Source organism: Pagrus major, chromosome 18, assembly GCF_040436345.1.
Source record: "Pagrus major chromosome 18, Pma_NU_1.0".
Lineage (NCBI taxonomy): Eukaryota > Metazoa > Chordata > Actinopteri > Spariformes > Sparidae > Pagrus > Pagrus major.
In genome coordinates this window covers 30,179,322-30,202,314 of record NC_133232.1, presented here as the reverse complement: position 1 = coordinate 30,202,314, position 22,993 = coordinate 30,179,322, and the positions used below count along the sequence as shown (strand labels likewise).

At 43.2% G+C, this 22,993-nt stretch overlaps 1 protein-coding gene across 1 annotated transcript in view; it reads left to right on the top strand.

Annotated features, from left to right (window-relative positions):
* Positions 1-15,362, top strand: part of drp2 (dystrophin related protein 2) — a 94,637-nt gene extending 79,275 nt beyond the window's left edge. Inside the window, exons 18-23 of the mRNA XM_073487037.1 lie at positions 837-902; positions 4,265-4,411; positions 7,727-7,979; positions 11,699-11,816; positions 11,980-12,066; positions 12,499-15,362. Coding sequence (XP_073343138.1) covers positions 837-902; positions 4,265-4,411; positions 7,727-7,979; positions 11,699-11,816; positions 11,980-12,066; positions 12,499-12,518 — 691 coding nt within the window. The 3' untranslated portion in view covers positions 12,519-15,362. The remainder of the gene's footprint in view (positions 1-836; positions 903-4,264; positions 4,412-7,726; positions 7,980-11,698; positions 11,817-11,979; positions 12,067-12,498) is intronic.
* The last annotated feature ends 7,631 nt before the right edge of the window (positions 15,363-22,993 follow it).

Below are 22,993 nucleotides of genomic sequence, written 5' to 3'. Positions count from 1 at the left end.
ATCACCAGGGTACTGAATGCTATTTGAGTCCCACGGTCACACAGCGTAGGTGCCTAAATGGACGTTTATCTTTGAACAAGTTTGTTTTCTTCTTCGTACGCTGCCACAGAAGGTAATCATGCTAAGAGTGGTCATTTATGAACTGCAGGCGTCTGTGTAGGTTCAGATTGTGTGCATGCACAAAAACAGACCACGACATCACCTGCAGTATTTTTTAACACAATTAAACTATTTTCCCCTCCTGCAGATGGTGAGACAGCTTAGAGTGAGACAGTCAGAGAGACATAATGCAGAACTAGAAGCGCTGTCCTTGGTCCTGAGAAGCCACACAGCAGCTCACTCACTGCCTCCACACACACACACACACACACACACACACACACACACACACACACACACACACACACAATGGCTGTCCATGGTGCTGGATAACAGCACATTTCTGAAAGACTTTTTTATCGCCTGCATGCTGGCGGACAGTGAGCAGTATTTTATCAGAACTTTATCCTCCCTCCTTGTGGACACGTTTATGGCTGCCACTCTGCAGTCTACATGTTTGTGGACTGCTTGCTGTTCAGTTTCAGTCCTTAATACTAAAAGGCCACAGGTCCTATTCACACTGCTTAGAAGCTAAAGTGTACTGAGTGTTTGTTTGATCTTGTGTTTCAGGAAACATATTTCCCCAGCGTGTGATGGGATAAAACGTGCTGCTTTTGCTGTTTCCTACATTTGCTCCGGCTCATCCACTGTGTCCTGTTTTTCTCTTTTCTGTGTTTGTTTGTATGCATACGTGTGTGTGTGTGTGTGTGTGTGTGTGTGTGTGTGTATATCTACAGATTGGCAGAAATGGAGAGTCAGAATTGTTCATTCTTCACGGATAGCCTGTCTCCTGATGAAAGTCTGTGAGTATGCTGCCACCCCCACACTAACAACTCCCTCATCACAACCACAGCCTTTCACTGGGATTATGTGTGTGTTTTGTGTGTGTGTGTGTGTACACTGTGTCCCCTTGATACCGTGACTGCTTCTGTGTTTACGTGTGTTTCGACTGTTCGGGACAGAGTGGGTAATCGCATAAATAATCAGCCACATAATGAAAATGACCCACAGCGAGCAGCGTGCACACAGTCCCCCTTCATCACGCCTGCTGTGATTGAAGTCTTTGGCTGTGGGTAGATACACAAAGCCCCGCTGAGGAGAGAGAGCCATGTGTGTGTGTGTGTGTGTGTGTGTGTGTGTTTGTAGAAGCTGGCTGAGTTGCGGGGCAGTGGCGAGGTTACAGCTGTGAGAGGAATGAGGGATGTTTGATGTGAATGAGGCAGCCAATACGGTGAGTGTGAAAAGCTGAGAAAGGGCCACATGGACGGAGGGGTTAGGGTCGTTTGAGGTCATGTGTTTGTGTGTGTCTACGTCTTATTTTTGTTGTCCACATCTATGTGGGCTGTTGATGTCGTCTCTATCTTCTCCGAGAGGGTGCACCTTTTTTTGTTTTTTTATCCAGCTTTAAAGTCAAGGTTGCACGCCCAGCAGCTCTGTGCAAAAGTGTTGTCTGGTCTGTTAGAGATCCAGATGTGTGTGTCTGGGTCTGCTCATTATTTCTTTTCAGACGTGTTTTATGTGTGTGCGCTCTGAGATGAGGCTGTGATTGACACCACATTAAAAGCTAGTTTTAGGCTATGACAAGACTTCACTACTTTTCAAGCAGTGCAACACTTTTTCCCACTGACACCTGTGCTTCTTAAGCCTGCTGCAAATGTCTTTGTTGCCATGTGCATGTAACCGGTTTCTAGTTGGGTGGAGCTTTGTCACAAAAATATGTAGTGCATGCACACATAGTGTTTGCATCTGTGTATGAGAGTGTGTTTGTATGCATGACACTTCACTTCTGCCCCTTGTGTGCAGCGCTGCTGTATTCTGCTCCTGTGCCCTTGTATTTCGTTGTTTTTGTTCTGCGAGCCCGTCCGTCTGTCTGTCAGTGATGCTCTGTATTTCCTGCTTCATGGCTCTGTACATGCCGCTGTGCTATCTGTGCCTCCAGCTGGTGTTTGGCTGGCATCACACTGTTTCCTGTCCTGAAACATGCTGCCTGTGTGTGTGTAGCCTTTGCCCTGCAGCTGTGCGCATTGATCCGGGTTCACTGGTGCTGCTCATCACCACGAAATGGTCAGTAAAATTGCAGAGGTCAATAGATCTGAATTCCACATTGGCATTATTTCAAGTTCGTAATATTTATGTGCATAATAACACCATTAAACTCATGCAAAGGATTTGTTTATTTATGCATCAGAAAAGACGTCATGAAGTGTTTCACAAAGAGATAAAAAGCACAAGAGATTAAAAGCATTAAATGCAAACAACCAGCCAAAAAAAAAAAGAAAAAAGAAAGATGAAAAATGAAGCAAAAACAAGTCTAAACAAACGGGTCTGTGGCTGTTTCTTTTAAAGGTGTCAAAAGTGTCTTCAGAACTTAAGTCAAGAGGGACAGAGTTGGACAGTGTCTCCTTTTGTCTTGTGCCTGGAGCGAGGAACAGTTAAGAAACCCTGATCAGAGGACCTCAGACTCCTACTTGTATTATATGGCAGCAGTAGCTCTTTAATGTAATCAGGTGCCTAGCCGTGCAAGGCTTTAAACATGATAACAAGGAGATTGCATTGGATTCTGGATTTGATGTGCAGCCAGTGTAAGGACATAAGGACTGGTGTAATATGAGACCTTTCAGAGGACTTTGTCCGAAGTTTGGCCACAGCATTTTGAGTCAGCATGTTAAGTCGCTCATGTGAGTCCTGCTAAGAAAGGTGAAAAGATAAAATACACATAAATAACAATCATCTTTTGGCACAATGGGCCTAATTTTAGCAATATTTTTCAGAAACAGAAACAAACCATCGCTTAACTTGCTGGTCAAGACTGACAGCCTGACCTATGAAAACAACCAGATTACGGAGGATAAAGAGCCAAGACAAGTTTAACCAGACTTTTGAGCGCAGTCTCATGAGAAAAAGAGATCTCTCTGCTGGATTGGGAGTAGCAAAAATACACGAACATCTTAATTTCCCCAGTACCCTCAGTAGCACCCTGTAAAAACATTTAATAGATTCTCAATATCTGAGAGCAAACACCGTTTCCTCCCTTTTAAATTTTCATCGGAAATGCCTGTGGATAATTTTTGACCCACTTATCGAAAATTGGGATAAAAACTTGATTTACTTAAAGCAACACTGTGTAACTTCCTGGAGAATGATAGGTTATTGCTGAGTCTCATCCCATCCATCCATCCATCCATCCATCCATCCATCCATCCATCCATCTGTAACCACTTATCCTCTGCTGGGCCTGGGGCTAACACTGAGCGATCGGCGGTGCTCGCCATGGACAGGTCCCCGGTTCAGTCTTACTCCCAGGTTGTCAAATATCAATATTATGGGTTAATGGCTCAGGTCCAACACCAACAGCGAGAGAGTCAACATCTGATGACTTGGGAATATGACTCAATCAACTATCTCTCTCCAGAATCTCTTTAAAAGTTGCTGTAATAAAGTAAAAGAGGTAAATAAAAATGCTCAGTTGGATTACAGGAATACCTGTTATATCTGGTTCATTGATGACCCACCGATGCCTCTAAGCCTTCTAAATAACAGCTCGAGAGTAGACAAGATGTGAATCAGTCCATTTTTAAACAAAACCAGTCTGCTTGAGCCTGGCTCATTAATACCTCTGTGATGTATAATCTGGCATTACAATGCAAAGCTATAACTGGCTTTTAACTCGGCTCTGTAAAGGAGTTTGGTTCATAGCCCAAAGCATTACTGCAACACATAAATAGACAAACAGCTGTCTTTCCATTAAAATAATGGCCAAACATTCACAGACGCATTTAATGTGTTTGCAGCCGTAGGTCTGCCCTCATAGATCTGCACATTAAGTTTTCTCTTTCATCGTCAGTAAAGTGTTTATTATTGTTTATATATGAGGATCCACCTTCCATTTATAATACATGTAAGTGTGTTTTTTAATGGTGTGTTAAGCCAAGTTTATTACAGAACATTTAATATTTGGCCCGTGAACCTGGCACAGTGCCTTTGTCACAGTGTCCCGTCCCGTTCTGTCCAGTCTTGCTTGATTGCGTCTCGTCCCCGCCCTGCTTGCCCTGCCTCGCCTCGCTTTGGCCTGTTTGCTGTCCCATGCCGTCCTTGGCTCTGCTTTGTGCTGCTGGTGGCTGTGTGCTGGTGGCTCAGTGTGCTGTCTCCTGTGTGGGGGACTCAGGGATGAAGATCAGTACCTCCTGCGTCACTCCAGCCCAGCCCTGGACCATGACTCACCCTGCGGACAGCACATGCTGCTGGCCCACCTGGAGCACCAGGACAAGGAGCAGCTCCAATGCACCCTGGCACGCCTGGAGAACGAGAACAGGTCTGTTACCCGGAAAACCAAACATGAGTGTGCAGTGAGTCTGGATTTCCATCAGTAAAGCTCCCCAGAAGCATTATAACACAAATGTGTGCGTGTGTGTGTTTATCTGGAGGCATTACAGTCTTTACGGATTATCTGCTGCCATTTGCAAACCTTCTGCAGAGAGTAAACAGAGAGGAAGAAATATTCTGTGTGCATACCTGAGAGCAAAGATGGTACAAAGTACAAATACTTTGTTACTGTACTTAGTACAGTGTTTGTATTTGTTTTTCTTTTGCTCCCTACATTTTAACACAAATATCTGTACTTTCTCCTCCTTATATTTAAAAAAAAAAAAAACAGGCTCGTCACACATTGCATGCCACCTTCCCAACATCACCAGAATGATTTCAGCCTATCGATGCATATCACACATGCAGACTTAGCAAGACGAGACGACGTAAAAGACGTAACAATACACTCACAGACAGAGAGGGAGGCTGGAATGGGGAGAACAGGCGTGTTAGTGTCTCGTATCTGCAGAGACCCTGCAGCCCTCTGCCTGGATTTTCTTATTTTCTCAAGTTTTTGCTGCTCTGGACACGCCCAAAATGTCGGTATATCCCATCCTGGGAATGATAGTCAACAATCAACTATCTTTCTGGTGCGTTTACAAACAGCTCGGACAAATCCTATTCAGTCAACCTTTAAGTTTAATAGTCTTTGAATTAAATTGATATTACATGAGGTTCAGTTAGCTTTTTTCACTTAGCTTTTTGCAGAAAACTTTTTACTTTTATACTTTGAGTACATTTCAGAGCCTGTACTTCCTTACTTTTACTTGCGTAAAGAAGTTAATTGAGTACTTCAACTTGTAGAGTCTTTTTTAACAAGTATCTGTACGTAAGTAAAGAACGTGATATAAAGTCCTAATTTGCGTCCATTCTTCGATAACTTATATTTCTTTAGTGCTGCTGATCAAAAGAATCTCATCCTCATGAATATTGTCCTGTGAAGTCCATCGCTCGCTGTCTGCCAACTTCTTTTGTCAAACAAGTACATAACTTCTTTTGACACAAGACATATTTTCTGTTCTTCCTGCCCGCTTTTGTTGGCTGTGTTTGTTTTCACTATGTTGCTGCCTACAACGTGACAGCATCCCCGGCGTTTTCTGTTTTGTTTTCACGCTAGATTTGAAGGCTCTGACGGTCAGACAAAGCTCAGTTTTTGCAGTGAGAGGCGTCTTTTTTTTTTGTTGTTTTCTAAGCGCGGCTGAACGCAAAAACACAAGGAAAAATGATGATAAACGATACATTTTGAATGAGGGTAAAAGGTTTTACAGTCAAAAGTGAGCAGGTAAATCTGAGGAACCCTCTTCCATTTTATAATACCCAGACAGTAATATTGAAAAGTAACTTATTCCTTTCAAAAGATAGAAACTAGTAATATGTAAGTTTGTTGGTGCCCTTCAGGAAGAAGTAATTATGGATTGATAGAAGTGTAAAGCATCTCTGACTTACATTAGTTCAGATGTTTATGTTTGAATTTGAATGCATTGTGTCCTCGTGGCTGAGAGGGTCGGGTGTTTTACATAAATGAATCAAATTCATTCCTCCTATCCTCTTAATTGGTTACCAGAGGGGACCTTTGTGCGAATGATTCATATGAATAATTTTCTCTTGTCTTCAGTTCGGATGTGACCTTTCCGCACACACACAGCGACACACAGCTGCATCCACACACACACACACACACACACACACACACACACACACACACACACACACACACACACACACACACACACACACACACACACACTTGTGGCCTTTGGGTGTCTGAAACCTTGACCCAGTTCAGTTTTTATCAAAAGTATGAATCCTGGTAGTGTTGTGACACTGCAGTGTTCTCTGTTGTCCTTATTTATGACTACAGTCTGCTGTTGCTCAGTGTATATCCTCTGCTGAGGCTCATATCTGGATAATGAATTAATACCAGAATCAAATAACTTAAATAAAATAACCCTAATCTTCTTCTAAAGATGAGATTAAAAATATGCTTATCATTGTTTTATTAGCTTTCTCCGTCGTGCCTTTTTCTTATTTTATGACAACTGCTTACAAACCTGATTTTGAGCAGATGACTCAAAACATTCAGACGTCTCCTGCAGAAAATGATGGATTACTTCAGTTTGGAGTCTCAGATACCAGAGCTGTAAAATATGGTTTAACACAATTGATTTTCATCTGCTTTCTATCTGTGATTGATGTTGACAGAACCTTAAAGGGGCTCTGTAGAACCTCTGTGTTGAGCTGGAAGCCAGTTTTCAGTTTATGTCAGTGGGATCCATTTCTGAACCTACGTTACCAAGCAGAGGAACATGTGATTATGAGATTAAAAAGATGAAATTGTGAGTTGAAAAGTCTTCTTTATGAGATAAAATGTCATAATTCAGAGACACAAAGTCATAATTCCGAGATGAAAAATTGAAATTATGAGTTGAAAAGTCGTAGTTATGAGATTAAGTCATAAATATGAGATAAAAAGTCAAAATTATGAAGTCAAAATTAAGAAGTATACATTTATACGTGCAGAGCTCATATTTTCTTATTTAATGTAAAAACAGGGGTTTTTGGAAATTGCAGTATTTTGTTACCTTCATTAAAAGTCCACATTGTGTCAAAGGGAAGGGTTACCAGTTCAATGGTTTTCTGCAGAATAGGCTTTAACAAGTTCAAGAAGAAGAGCTATTTAAAGAGAAAAAATAGTTTTATTTTGCAATTATTATTTTTTACACATACATCAGCGGAGTTGGTGTGAAGCCAACGTCAGCAAAACACAGGGGTTGATCCTCTGGACTGCATATAAGAACATGATGACACTGTGATAGTGCAGCTTTTGTTTGTCCCAAGTGAAGGTTATTACTAATTCAGCATTAATAGAACAGCATGATTTTCCAGCACTCAGAGAAATTAAAACACCTTTAGTAATGCGTCACAGCACAGTCAGTTAATGGCCTCCGCGTCGCACACGTATGAGACAGACGACACTGATTTATTGCAGCTTATATGCACAATGAAGATGATTGCTCTCTGCATGGTAAGATGTCAACAATACATTAGCCCCTCGCTGCACTGCTTTTACGGGTTAGTATTTATGCATGTGGTGAAATTATTCTAATTATGTAACTCACAAACATTTGAGCTCATTATGTGTAGGTGCATTCCTGTTTGCATCAGGTGGAAGCTGGATAAATATATGCGGTTGTGTTTATGTGTTCTGTTTGCTGCACCTGACTGTTTTTTTCCCCTCCATCTGTCCTCTGTGGGTCCTCAGGGTGCTGCAGGGCGAGTACAGGAGGCTCAAATGGAAGCACGAGGAGGCGGCGTCAGTTCCCATGCTGACTGAAGCCGGAGAGGGCGGTCCAGGTTCTCCCACGGCGGAGGGGCAGCAGGATGAGGAGCTTCTGGCCGAGGCGCGGGTCCTCCGGCAGCACAAGACGCGCCTGGAGACCCGTATGCAGATCCTGGAGGACCACAACAAACAGCTGGAGTCCCAGCTGCGCAGGCTCAGGGAGCTACTGCTACAGGTACACCTCAGTGAGAGAGCTGAGTCAGAGTGTAGAAACATTTACTGAAGTATTTCAGTTACATACAGTCATCATCCTCTAAGGGGTGGGCAGTTATTTTTCCTTATTTTTCCTGAGAAACCCAGACTGTAGCCAGGGGCCAAACAAATTTTGTTATGCTGTACCTCTAATTTTATCACTAGACTAAGATATAAAAATACTGTGCACTTACTCTTATTTTTCAGCAGTGATTATATTGAAAATCACTCCAAACAGCATGTTATCAAGATGCCTGGGGGCTGAACAATGCCCTGCTCTGCTCTTAGTTATGATAATTTGGGTACCACTTTCTTTCCTTATAATTTCCTATATTTACAAACACAACAACTATGTAATCAGGGACCAATTAGAGGGAAAATGGAGACAAAGAACCTGTTATTTCAGTAAGTTCTATTAATGTGTCGAGTCATTGTTAATTTTTAATGTATTTTTACATATTATTGAAAACTTAAGTCTATATATATGTTGAATTCTAAGTTGGTTTGTAGATGACCTGACCTGTAATGGACTGACCAATGGACACTGCGGTTATGCTAGCTTAGCATTTGGAATTAACTGCAAATATATTACTAATCTGGCTCTATTTTTCCCTATAATTGTTTTTTTCCCAGGAAATTATTTTAAGATTACTTGGAATTTATGAACCCTTAAATTAAAGCATTAGCATAATTACCCCCGAAAAACACCAAACAAATAAATGAAACAAAGGGAGCTGAATGTGAAATAGAATCTGTAAATGTTATTGATGAATATTAAAACTCATAAATATATATGTAGTAGCTACAATTAGCTCCAATATGTTGCTGCTTCTTCTTCTTGCTCAAGAACACAAAATGCCCTTTTATCCCTGCTCCTACCTTAAATGGGACATTATAATAGTACAGGTTTTATTATAATATAAAGGACGATAGTAACAGTTAAAGAAAGCCTTTCATTTTTTTAATTCACTTTGATGGATCAAGAGAGTAGTTAAATAGCATTTGGTTATTTTTAATGGTTCACAGTATTCTGTATTCCCGTGAACCAGCTTTATGTGAGCAGCTGATAGTTTGTGAAACAAAGTGTCCAGCAGACAGCTGAGCCAGTGTTTTAACACCAGAGTTTGTGGAGATAATCCAACATTGAGTGATAAACTTCTTGGCTGCTCACAAGATACAAGGCACAAGGTACAAGATCAGTTATTGGTCATTATACAACACAGGGCAACACTCCTACCACTCAGCTCTGACTTAGATGCCTAGTAGTAACTCTGAGGAGTCATTTAGGAGGTGAAGGACTGGAGCCATTCGTCAAGGTGGAGATGTGTGTACAGTTTCCTGCCAAAACGAGTGTGGGGAATCCCTTACCGTGTGTATAAAGGTGCCTAGTGTTCCAGGTGAAGAAGATGAGCAATAAGGGTCGGAAGATAAACCCACAAGATGAGTGACTGGGGTGTCATATATGTCCTATGACAAAACTTAAAATGAACCTTATCTTTCTTGTTCATTTGAGACATATCTGTCTTCCAGTCTTTCTATCCTAAAATTTTAACCACATAGTATGATATACATCTACTGCAGACTAAGACAGGTTTTAATATTTTTAAGCATCTTAGTATCTCTTCCACAACTGGAGTCCCCCAGGGGTCTGTTCTTGGTCCCGTTTCATTATGCCTCCGCTCCAGTGATAGCCATGGCCATAGGCTTTATGTTTTCAGATTGCACGTCCTTTTCTTGTGAACGCAATATCTCAAGAACGTCCCGAGGGGATTGAAAAGGTCAAGGTCACTGGCCATCTCTCAACAACTCATAATTAAAACAAAGATTTTACACAAATGTCAAACAGGATAAAATTTGAAGTGATGACATTTTATGTCCTGATGTCAAAGGTCGACTTCAATGTGACATCATAATGTTGCGCCGATCCATAGTTTGCCTTATACATGCTAATGTCAACTGAGACATTTAACCAAGATCAGGCGATTTCTTACATTTGCAAATCCAGAGAAATTTATTCACTCCATCAGCAGGCAAAACATTCAGTGCCTGCATCTTACCTAAAACACCTCTGTCAGAGTTTTAACACGTTTTAAGAGAAGCTAACACAGGAAAAAACTATTCTTGCCGCCATTCCCTGGTTACCTGATTGTCTGCTAACTACTCGTAGAAGCGTGATCTCTGCTTGAGATCATCATGCAGTGGCCCCTGAGAGCTCAACGCACTGAGACTTAAGAAAAGACACGCTGCAGAGTGAAAAAGAGGAATTTTATTAATCATTGTAATGAATTCTGAAATAATAAGAATAATAATCATATAAGTATTATTAGATCAGAAATGTCTAAGGTATAGGCTGCAGCAGGAGCTGTGCTGACACTGTAGTGTGTAGTTTGAACAAAGGGCAGCGACAGACACATTCAAGTTCAGTGGTTTTCAACATCAGTAGCACAGAGCTGCACATACATTTTCAAAGTACAAAAAGGCAAAGGTACATGTCAAAGAAATATGTAAAATAACGGTTCTGAAAATGTAAAAAATTGAACTTTGAAAATATGACGTACCAAGATGGAAGGAAATACCAAAAGTGGGAGTATAAAAGATGTACAGTATAGAACGAGTTGAGAAAGAGGATAAGCCTTAAGACACCCTGGAGCATAATGTAAAAGGATTTACTGTAGCATAAAGGGAAAGGTGTGAGAGAGAGACGGCCGGGAGAGTGGGAGCTGACACACGCAGTTACTGCCTTACTATAATAAGAAAGTGTAAATTGTTAGCAGTGGGAGTACCGATGCAAATTGTGCATGCAGGTGATTGAATAAAGGGAAAGGTGCAAAGGGAGTGAGAATGAGAGAAAGACGGACAGGAATCTTCTTCAGGTCAAAGACTGGGAAATTGAGAGTGAAAAAGAGAGCGTGGCAGAGTCGGAGGAGGAACACAGTCCTGGCTTCGTCTTCTCCCTGTACCAATATCACAGTTTCATTTCCTCAAAAAAAGAAATCAGCAAAATCTGCCTTTGTAGTGCGTGGAAATGTGCGTATGTATGAATCTCCCCTCAATCTCTGCAGACAACTGAACTGACTCACCTTTTGAGTATTCCTACAGTGTTGCTAAAAACAAGACTACCAAACAGAATGTGGAGGGTTGTATACGATGGCCCCGAGCGTCATGACAAGGTTACAGAAAAACATTTCAACAACATTTCACAAAGCACAACATTTCAGGAAACACAGCAACATTTGAGAAAACACAACTTTTCACAAAACATGTTTGACAAAGCACAAGTGAAACATTTCTGTATGTTGTTGCTTTTTCTGTAATGTTGTGTTTTGACCTTCTGGGCCACTGTAGTTGTGTATTTGGGAATATAACCGTTCCCAGCCGTGATGCATCTTTGATTGTGATTTCCACCTCTGTCAGTGTGTTTTCTGCAACGCTGCTGTGTGCGGTGCGATTCGCCATCTTTTTTTAAATCTGTCCATCAAAGCACAAATCACAGTAACCTGGTGGTTTTGTGTGGCAGCTGTCGGGCAAAGTTGCTTTTTTATAATGATTCTGCTCAGGGATGCCAGTTGAGGACTGCTGGCTGAGTGCCATTAGCTATCACATTCATTATTATATGAAAGGCGTAATGACTTTCTCGCCTGAAACATGATGGATATGAGCTATTATTTAAAGTGAATGATAATCAGTCTTTCCTAAAAACAGCCCAAAGATGATTCGGAGGCCAACGGATCAGAACCGTCAACCCTGTCTTCTCCTGTGTCTGGAGGGGGTCACCACGGGGAGCCAGCCAGCAGAGAGACCACTGACACTGAAGCAGCAGGTCAGCGACACGCAGATGTGGCATAAAAACATGCTCATTGAATGTGAAATCATGCATCCTCCCCTTCCCATGGCACACTTAACCATTCATAAAGGTGTAATGTTTTGTGTGTGTGTGTGTGTGTGTGTGTGTGCGTGTGTGTGTGTGTGTGTGTGTGTGGCAGGAGATGACATGGAGCATGAACAGGATACAGTGCTGCAGCTCCAGGAGGTCATCGAGCAGCTGAGAAACGTCTTCCCCTCAGAACCGGGTGAGTTTGCCTGGGCTGCACGGATCGCAGCAGCCGCGTCGTCCCACGCTTCGGAGACAGACTCTTTGCTCCTCCATCACCCACGGGAGAGTGAGAGATGGAGAGCAAATATGTACTGCTGTGGGTCGATAGTCGGGGGGGAGGGACAGGGAGATTAAACGGCAGAGAGGAGGAGTAAGATAAAGAGGGACAGTTGTACAGAGAGAGAAGAAGAGCGTCAGTGTCACACACTTTGCAAACTGTCCCGTCGCATTTAAAACGCAATTTGCTGGGCAGTCCGGAGCCTGTGACTTGAACAAAGAGAGGGATTATCATAATTATAGCCTTCTTCGTTATAACCGAGAACATTTTGTCAGGCTTGTGCATGTGTTCCTCAAAAATCGTAAAAAGCTTTCCCCTTCTTCTTTCTCCTCTTCTATTTTCTAATTTCAGGCACCACCTCACACATCTAACCCCGAGTGGCCCTGGAGGGGTAGAGTGAAAGCCTGAAAGGACGCCTGATGGCAGAGGGAGGAGCTCCAGACGGCTGAGGTCAGGCCACAAATCACCGGGCCCTGTGACCACTGCAGCAGCGATGATACCCAAAGCTAACCCCTTACTGGAACTCTGTGCACTAAAAGCCTTTTTCATGCAAACTGCTAAAGGCTCACGCTGATGTCCGTTCGGCCAGGCTGTGTTTGATAACTTCAGTGGCGCAGCCTGACACCATGTTAACGAGCCAAAGGTAGCTAACGTTAGCAGCAGGTCAGGGAGAGACTAAAGTAATAGGGAAATTGCCCAGCCAAGACACTGTGCTTACCAGTATCTGTGTAGTCGTTTGGAGGTGTGAAGCTTTATATCAGTCCACAGCACAAATTGGACCTTCCATGGAAAGAACTTTGAAAAAATGCAAAAAGGAAGAAGAAGAATATCCCCTTGTTTGTCAGAATGCCTGTATCTTCAGTGTTTGTGTTTTCTTTCTCCCTGAATGTTTTATCATGGTTGTTACTTATATTTTTTTGAAGGGAAGTGGTGTGTTGAAGCTTGCTAGCGCGAACTAGATCAGGGGCTGGGCTGACTGCATTTCATGTGGCTGCGTGGTGCAGATTGTCAGGGAGTTGACAGCACCCACAACGAGCTTATTTACTTTGTGAGAATGACACATCATCAGTTAAATCCATGATTTATTTAAGACAGCCAAAGTGCCCGCTAGCAGAGCGCCTCTGTATGCACACACTGTGTTCCTCTAATCCTCTCAAACTGCTTGTCGCTCTCATTGCTCGCCTCTCCTAAGTGAGCCCTTTACGTTCATACAGAACCACTCGCACTCACTGTTCGTGCACACACACACACACACACACATATGCTGCTACATCCTTGCTCCCTATAGACAAAGCACCCTTCCCTCATTTTGCACAAACACACAAATGGCTCCCTGCATGATCAATAACATGCGCTGCGCCGCATCACTAACAAATACGAGGCTTTTTCTGTTTAGTCTCTTTAGCTCGTGGGATTCGGACAAGCTCTCAGTTTTGAGCCAATTTGTATTGTGACTGAAATTGGGTTTTGTTGAGGAAATGTCTGCCGATAAATATCAGCGAGTAGCCGTCTGCTCTGGAATCTTCCCGCTCTCCCGCTGTGTTCAGAGAAAGAAGAGGAAGCAGCTCCGGGCTATAGTGCTGCCAGGCTCAAGCCCTCTCTTTGCAAGGCCAATTCCACACACTACAGAGGGGACAAGGCGCATCATGACGCAGTATTATGCAGACTACATCCTTAATAATCCCCCCTCTCCATGTAGATTTGAAAAGAACAGTAGCTATTGACTCCACATGCGTCATTTTCCCTCGCTAATGCGTACTTAATTGCTTTTAGAGTTACAGAAAGACGAGTGGTTGAAATGGCTTTGCCCTCATCGCGTCAGGGTCATTCTGTTCTAAACATAGCACAGTCAATTAATGCCTTAAAACCAAGCTGAACCCATATATAAAACAAGATAGTCTTTCTGGACATTTTTTTTTTTTCCCAGTACATTCAGGGAAGGAGTTGCATCAGGCGTGGGTTTGTGTGTCTGTCAGTCCCTGGACAGGCTTGTGGTAAATTTAGAGCAACAGGAAAAATAGAAAAGCGTGGATCAGAGCACGTGAGCATCCATTCATTGAAACAAGCTAAATAGGGCTTTTATGGGTGAGCCCCCTGATGCTCGGAGTGCTTGAAGGGCTAAAGATCTGAGACGCGAGGAGGAAAGGTGGAAAAAAAAAATCACTCCATTTATTGCTGGAGGGCAGGTGGGAGAGATCTACTTTGATGTGCCTGCTGGGGCAAAACCTCCAGAAGCAAGACAAGCGATTGCCTGAAACAAGTAATCTGGGGCTCTGCGTGTTTCTCAGCAATTACATTGCCTCATTCTCACCGAAAAGACAGAGATATATACACAGTTAGGAATTCATCTTAATCCTTAAAGCGACACTCTGACCTCACATACATGAGTTTGAAACCCATGTGCTGCACTCATTATGGGCTACCCCTCCAGGCACACAGCGCTCACATTTTGACAGCGTCCTCCTCCGCACTCACTGCCTGTTAGTTTGGATACTGTTGCTAAGGGAGCTCTCCCCAAGGACGCACTTCTACAGGTTTGTGAATCGGAGAGGTGACGTGCCGCTCATCATACAAATGCTAATAGCCTTAAGGGAAGCAACTTCCACTTCCACCTCCACTGAAGCCTGCCAGTTTGCGTAGCTGCTCGAGATAATCATCATTTGTTGAATCCGTCTTAACAATTCGTTTCGGTTGAAGCTCTCTCAAGTCAGAACAAAGAGCAGCAGCTCGGCTCGTGGGTGAGAAAAAAAAAAACAAAACAAAAAAGCCATGACAAGCAATGTTTATTCATAGACATTTATTTATTGGTATTCACACATCTCATTACACATTGATGATCACCCGCCGGCCTCTTATCTACATACTCTTGTACGTGCTGAATGATGTAACAGTGACAGAATGTGTAGAAGAATAGACGAGCAGGCTTCCCCCACAGGGCTGCATGTCAACATTTGTCGCATGTATTTTAAGACAACACAGACGAGGCCGATTGAAATGAACACACCAGGTGGTTAAATGATAGTTACGTTGCCAGACATGGTTTGTCCCCGTGTTTCACTCTTCACTCGCCGTCTAAATTGACTTCGATGGCCATCCGGCACCTGTGTGATCATCTCTTTGAGGTCTTGATACATGTACAAACTTCTATACTAGCAGTGGCTCCCTATATTCCACAGGCACACTAAAAACATACCCTGCTCTCTCCGTGTGATTGAACGAAGGCTCTCCACAGAGGCAAGAGCCACCCCCTACCCCCGGCCCTGCCTCCTCAGAGGATGCTGCTATCGCTCTCCAGACTCCTGTTACTGCATGTAGCCAGCCAGCACGTTCATCACTCTCCTGCCTCCACGTCCTCCATCATGCATCCCAAGCTTGCGTTAAGGACACACGCGCGCTTGCGTGTCACCTCTCACGTGACGGGGCAGTGAATCGCCTAACCTCAAACAAGGTGTTGACAACACTAACACATATAAACACAAACACTCATACCTTACTGGTGAACTGGGGTGTTTTTTTTTTCTCACTTTCTTTATTTTAAATCACCATTAATATACCTCATTAATCATCTCAAATGTTTATCGTTTAATGAGTTTGATTTTATGTTCTTGTCCAGCACTCAAAACACTTCTTGCTGTCTTTTCTCTGGAGTTTTTAATCTGTACGAGAAGTTTTCTGAAGAAAGGCTTTTTACTGTAATAACAAGTGGGTTACTGGCTGCTTTCTACTCTTTGTGTACAGAAATAAAAACTTTGTATTTGGCAAATTCCCTGTCCGCCCGTGCTTTTTTTTCTCCTTCCTGCTTTAGTATCCCTTTGAGAACTGAATAATGAAACTTAACTCAGGATGGTGCCAACTGTGGCTGTTTATATTAATTCCTCTCCTCGTGTTTATATTTGGATTTGAACGTGGCAGAATCAATATTTTCTGTTTAGACTTGAGGCTCGACTTCACGTCTACTCCCTCCATTTTGTTGTTCTTACCCAGTTTACTGATCTATTCATCTCTCTGGCCTCAGCTTGCCCTGCGTCCTTGTGGTGTAGCACAAGACAATTCAAACGTGATGGTCTATTTTTATTGAGTGCCCCCATTTCCTGTTTTGTCATTGGTGGCTTTGTTCCCTTTGCTTGTCCTGCAGCCGCCTGGTGCAGCATTTGATTGGCATTTGACCTTTCTTCTCTTATCGCTGGCTGATCTCTTGCTCACTACATTATCTTCTCCTGTGCTGGTGGGCGCCAGATCGCTATCTTTATCTGCAGCTCGATTATCTGGCGCACCCCGCCCGTCCTCCTGAACCACGACACTCTCGATATTTTCATTATCTAACCCTTCTCCAGTCGCCCTCCCACTCTCGAGCTCTTTATTACTCGGCTCCGCTTTCACATCTGGATTGTTCTCTGCTTCTGCGTCATCCACACCCTCCATCTCAGCAGAGGCGGGTTTCTCTGAGCTCGCTTTGTCTTCTATCTTACTAACTTCTGTCTTCTTATTTTCCTCAGTGGCTTTCTGTGAAAATTTCGTCTTTGTTGCTACACCCTTTGCCTGGCTCCCACCAGGCCCCCACTTGTCTTGCGTTGTATCCCAGTAAGTCTTATTCTGGTGGGCGTGCACGGTTCGCATGCTCTCACCCAGCCTTTTCAGTTCCTGCCGGACGAAGGGTTTGAAATTTGGGTCCAGTTTCTCCACCAAATCAAAGTCCCTCCGAGCTTCATTTTCGTTGCACAAAGCGGCGTGTGCTCGTGCCCGCTGGTACACCGCCTTAAAGTTTCCTGTGGAGAAAAGACAGCGGAGGGGTAGAAGTAACTGAAATATTGACAGGCAGCAGGAAAAGAGACGGGGTCAACGGGACTAAAACTTGGAAGCAGTTAAACCAAAAGTTGAAGGCAAAATAAACTACCAGAGGGAGGATTAAAAAACTGCACTGAACACTAGTGGTGAGACAGGAGGCAGGCGAAGTAGAAGGCTAAAGTTGGAGAGAAGTAAATGAAGGGAAAAGGAAAACATAAGAACTACCATTTCACATCAGCCTCAACTATAAATAATTCAGTCATGGCAGAAACAAAAAGAAAACAATGAATTCATTTTTGACTGTGATGTCCATGGGTGGGTGCCAGGGGAACGAAAGAGAGACTCAGCAATGCAGTTTTGCGAATGTTTGGTTCCTTCTTTCGCGGGTAAACAGAGAGATCAAGGATTGTTGCAGTGTGAAGGCAGGCGTTTGCTGGGGGCCAGGCATTACAAGTACAAGCAACAGATCTTGATATTTTTAAACTAAAAAATGAAGGTGCGTAAGGAAAAACAACAAAAAACAGAGCTTGTTTAAATATACTCTTGTACCTATTTCTATATCAAACGGCGTCTTTTTGTTTCCTCCGCCGCTCTGTCGTCACACTAAAATATATTACCTTTATGCTTCTTGAGCAGCCTGCTGTTGAGCTGCACCACTTGCTGGTATTGTTTGAGCTCCAGCAAGCACTGGCTCAGGTTGAGAGTCAGCGGAAGGCGCACTTTCTCCAGCGACTCCCAGTCATCGGCCTCTTGATCCACCTGCAGAGTACGCAGAGAGGACAGGATGGGTGGGAGGAGGTGGTGGTGATGGTGATGGATGGCAAAGGAAATGTCGAACAGATGAAACAAGAATGAAACAACATGACAACAAAAGGAGAGGTGTAGATGTAACGGTTTGGAGGATTGATGAAGACGATGGAGAGGCGAGGTAAAGGCTACAAGAGGCAGGTTGTTGTGTGGGAAAGGCGTGAGGGAGTTGAGACAGCGAGGTGTGGCAAGAGTGAAGGAGCTCGAGAAATAGAAGAAGAAGCACAGGCGAGCGCTGTCACGGTGATATCTCTGTGGATAGTTAGTTATTCTTGGTGCTCTTTTCTCTGCTCTTAACTCCGCCAGCATACCTACACAGCTGGCAGACAATGACTGATGATTATAGTTTATGAGATGCAATCGTTTTTTTTTTCTTTCTGGCACGTTCAGTCGATTCATCTCGCTGAATGGCTCGAACTGGAGGCTGTTAATGTGTTCGGCATCAATCTTGACGTCCATCTGGACAATCACTGTCGTCACAAAAGGTTTAAAGGTGCAGTATGTAAGAATGAGCCATCTGTCGAATTCATACTTCAGACAAATAGGGAACAGCGTATCAACAGAGTAAATGATTCCTGTTGCTCCCATTAGCTACTTAGCTCAATTAGCCATGCAGCTAGCAGACTGTGAATTGCTAGCTGACTGGTCGATGGGAGGGGTAGGTTTTCAGGACCAGGGTGAGGGGCACCGAGTAGCAGATCCTGACGGAGAGCGGTGCTTGAAACGGACAAAGACATGACGGGCCCACACGGGGAGGTCGGCTATCAGTCAGCGCTCAAATCCAGAGGCCTGAGCTATTCTGTGAGACTACTATACAGGATAGACCGGGGCTAGCTGGTCAGCATGCTAACTTCAGTGGATATCTCTGCAACACAATGCATAGACGTCTTTGACATTTAAAACAATTATTTCTTCGGATTAATTTGATAATGTTCGTTATTTTTGGTTATCTTACATATTGCACCTTTAGTTTAACAGAGAAACACTACATTATAACTTTTACACAATGTCACCATATAACCAGTTACACTGACCATATCCTGAAGGACGTCCACATATTCTACGGCCTCCTTGAACTTTGCAGAAGCATCCTCAAAGCTCTTTTCCTTAATGAGGAAGTTTCCTTCCTTCTGCAGCAACATGACCAGTCGTAACATCTGCTGCCAGTCCTTTCCCTCTGTTTTATCTGAAGCGTCTAGACTGATCTCAAAAGAGCTGGCTTCCTCTTCGTTACTTGTTCCCTCGGGTAAGAGTTCCTCTTTCTGACCTTCATCACATTTGGACAGAGATTCTTCTGTACCTTTTTCTTCCCTGGCTTCATCTTTACACTCTGTGGTCACACTTTCACCGTCGTCGTCTTCTTCTTCTTCTTCTTTTCCTTTGCCTTCCACCTCTCCCCCTTCCTCTTCATTTTTATTCTCCTTTGTCTCCAGCATGTTCCAGTATGTCTCCTTCTCCTCCCAATACTTCTTCTTCATGCGCTCTGACAAGGCCTTCAGCTCTCGACTGACGAGAGAGGCCAGAGTGAAGTCGAGCTGGGCCACCATGTTGAAGTCTCTCTTGGCTTCCTTTTCATTCCACACAGCAGCGTGGGCCTTGGCTCTCTTGTAGTAGCCCTTCACACAGTCTGAGGAACAAAAGAAAAACAAAAAACACACACCAGCATAACTTTTAAAAAAGCATGAATAAAAACAGAAGTATTAATGTCTAACCGAGACAAATTCAATAACAGACCTGCTCTGTCTGCTGAAGCTGCGGTGGCAATATGTCTGCATTTAGGAGAGTGTGTAGGTGTGGAGTGTCAGTGTGTGTATTTCTCATCAGTTTGTTTTGCAAACTCAGCGCAACACGCTGCATCTTTATTCCTCGCTAAAGCCTCGTGTCATTAAGTGAAAGTTTGACAATTTGTAAAGTCCTTTTATTTCTCTTTCTGTTAAATATGAAGCTACCACCACTTAGCTTCACACAAAGACTGGGAACAAGGGAGAACAGCCTTTCTCTGCATTTAGATGACTAAATTCACCTCTACAGCTCACTAATTAGCACATTATAGCCTAGCTTGTTTGGTGTTTTTTTTGTCTTTTGTCTAAATAAAAAATGTACAAAATGACAACATGTCTTTTTAGGACTATGCTGGGCAAATACATAATCCGGCACAATACTCCTACTCCTTTATGCTAAACTAAGCTAACTCACTGGTTGTTTGTATCTTCTATTGAACGGACGTGGTATTAGTCTTGCGTGTTTCCAAAATGTTGAACTTAATCTTAAAATACTTGTTGACATGCAACACACACATACTCACACATACACACTGTAAAGGGGCTCATGTGCTAAATTAAGCCTGATTTTCACTGCATGATACGGCTCAGCTTGACTCTACCTGCTTTTGGTACCAGATACTTTTTTCTATTCTGCTTCCCCCTGCAGATAGCCTAGTATACAACAACGTAGGCAGGATTTTTGGTTGATTGTCATATTGAATCCACGCTCTGTTCACTTGTCCAGCAGCTGGGAAACAACACACAGGAGCTTTATTTTGCTGTTGAGAAGCTGCAGCCTTTATTGGCTGACAAACTGTAACCTACACTATACATTTACTGCTAAAATGACAACTTCACCACTAGCCTTGCTCTCTGCTCCGCTTGGAGTCACTGTCACACACGTCTGCACTTTGTCAAATTACCACAGCGCGGTGAGGCAGGATGCCATTTTTTTAAATCGGGGTCAACTCAATAAAAAAATGTGGTTTCTATTGACAGTAGCTTTGCTCGTAAAAATGCAGGCTTTGTGTATGATGTCCCCTGGGCAAAAGTGTTTCACCAGGGTAGAGAAGTCATGACTCTGCTTCTGAGATGCTAGTACTTGGTTAGGTTTAGGCACCAGGAGTGAAACTGGTTAGGATTATGGTAAAAATGTCAGGGTATGCCAATCAGAGGCACCATCACCATCCCAGGAGAAAAGCAAAGTGACGATTTCTCTGTCCTCTGATTTCATATCACCTTTTAGCATCGGCTCACTTATAACCTCAACAGAGGTGATACCAGGTACCAGGTACTATCTATAATTAAAAAAAACAAAAAAAGAGTAAGTAGGGTCGAGCTAAGTTGAGTACTGTGCAAGTACCATGCGGTGGAAACGCTGTTATAGATACCCACTGACGACTGGTGATGATGAGTTTCTCTGATCCTCTGCATTTAATTTTCATCTATGCTAAACCCTCATTCAGCCAATATAAGAGATTTCTTTGTTGCCTCTGGCAAAAGCAGATGCACTGCAGTGAGCCAGCATTGGGTGCTTTTCTGAGGAGCAACTGGGTTGAAGGGATGAAACAGGAGAGCAGAGTGGCTGACTTGAACTGAAACAGACAACATGATATTGATGACAGGAGGAACAACACCAGGGAGAAGATTGCAAGTAAAGTGAAGAAGAAAGGGAGAGAAGAGTGTGAAAATAGGGGTATTGAAACTGAAGCTACAGCTAGAAAAGGATTGGAAACTAAAGAGACTGAAAAGGGGGAAAATAACAAAAAAGGTATGGTGGAGGGATGCTGGTGTGTGTGGGGTGGATCAATCTTGTAAGCCTTGTGGAGAGGGCTCCAGCTTCATGGCTAAAGCTTGAAATGGGCTAGTGGAGGTGCTCAGAAACCCCTGCCCATCATTTTCAGGATACCATTTCAGTCTCATGCTCACTCACAAGGACATGTACAACCTTCCTCCTCCTGCCACACAGACCCGAACACGCACATCTTACAGGCACGCACAATCACAACCGTGCACCCTCCCTCCTCCTGCCAAAACAAATATGAAACTGAAATCCAGGCTGAGGGACCGAGAGTAAAATAAAGACTGCCTCGGTGGCATAATTCATAAGGCTCTGAAGTGCAGGGTGTGCCAGCATTTGAGCTCCTCCAGGATTATATGAGTAGCCATGGATATGACAGTACAATTCCCAGGGCTGCTCCAACTTTAAAACTCTCAGTAATGTCAGCCTCAGCCCTCCTACACACTCTCAGTTAATACACAGCTGCAACATGCAACTACCACTGCCATAAAGCCAGCAGAGGCATCCAACCCTGACCTGTCAGTGTTTTACAACATCCTGAAATTACTGTTTGTCACAGGCTTCATATCCTCGGGTGGGAGTAACTCTGTAGGCTGCAAACCCTCATTTTACACCTCACTGAGCATACTTTTGTGTACTTGGTCACAAAGAATAGTTTGACATTTTTGGAGGTACTCTTAATTGCATTATTGTTTAGAGCTAGATAAGAAAATTGTCACCAATGTCATGTCTGTCAAATATGATGCTGAAGCCTGGGGATGGTTAGCTTAGTTTAGCATTAGGACTGGAAGCAGAGGGAAGCCAGGCTAGCTGGTAGCCTGGTAAGGTAAAAACAAACATGTAACTGTCTGGCTTCATGTAACTGTCAAAACTACAGGCGGGAAAAGGTTAGCTTAGTTTAGCAATAAGATCAGAAGCACAAAGAGCTAGCTGTTTCTCTTCACTTCAAGTCTTTATGCTAAGCTAAACTCACCGTCTCCTGGCTGTAGTTTCACATGCGAAGGTAAGCTTAGCTTAACTTAAACGACTGGAAGCACAAACCCAACGCTTCAAGTCTTTATGCCGAGTTAAGCTTACCAACTCCTGGCTATGAGAGAGGCATCAATCTTTTTATCTCTTGTAAAGAAAGCTTATTAACACATTTATTAAAAAATATGCAATTGTGTTCCATAAAGCTAGGTGACATTGCTCCGTCAACTATATTAAATATGTATTTCAGTGCCAAAAATAAGGATTAAATAGTCCAACCAGGCAAATGTACCTTTATGTTTCTCCAGCAGTTCGTCAGTGTGCTCTATAACTTCATAATACTCCTCCAGCTCCAGCATACACTGGCAGTAGTTCAACTCCAGGGGGACGATCATCCGGCCTAAATTAATGTAGTCTATATCACCCGGCATCTCCTACACGCACACGGACAGATGGAAGAACAAGAACATGATGAATGCCACTGTGTTGCTTGGCATCGCCTACACATATTTTAACAATTTATGTGCATTCTGTTGGTTTAAATGTTTTCATTCTCGTTTAAACGTAACATGGCATGGGACAATGGAGCATCAGCTCAACAGAGCGTTATTAGCAGCTTGCGCTCAGGCCAACTATCAAAAAGCCTCCTTTATCATGATTGTAAATATGTCTAGAGCAGCCATAAATCACTCTTAAAACTTGTTCTCCCTTCAGTCTTCCT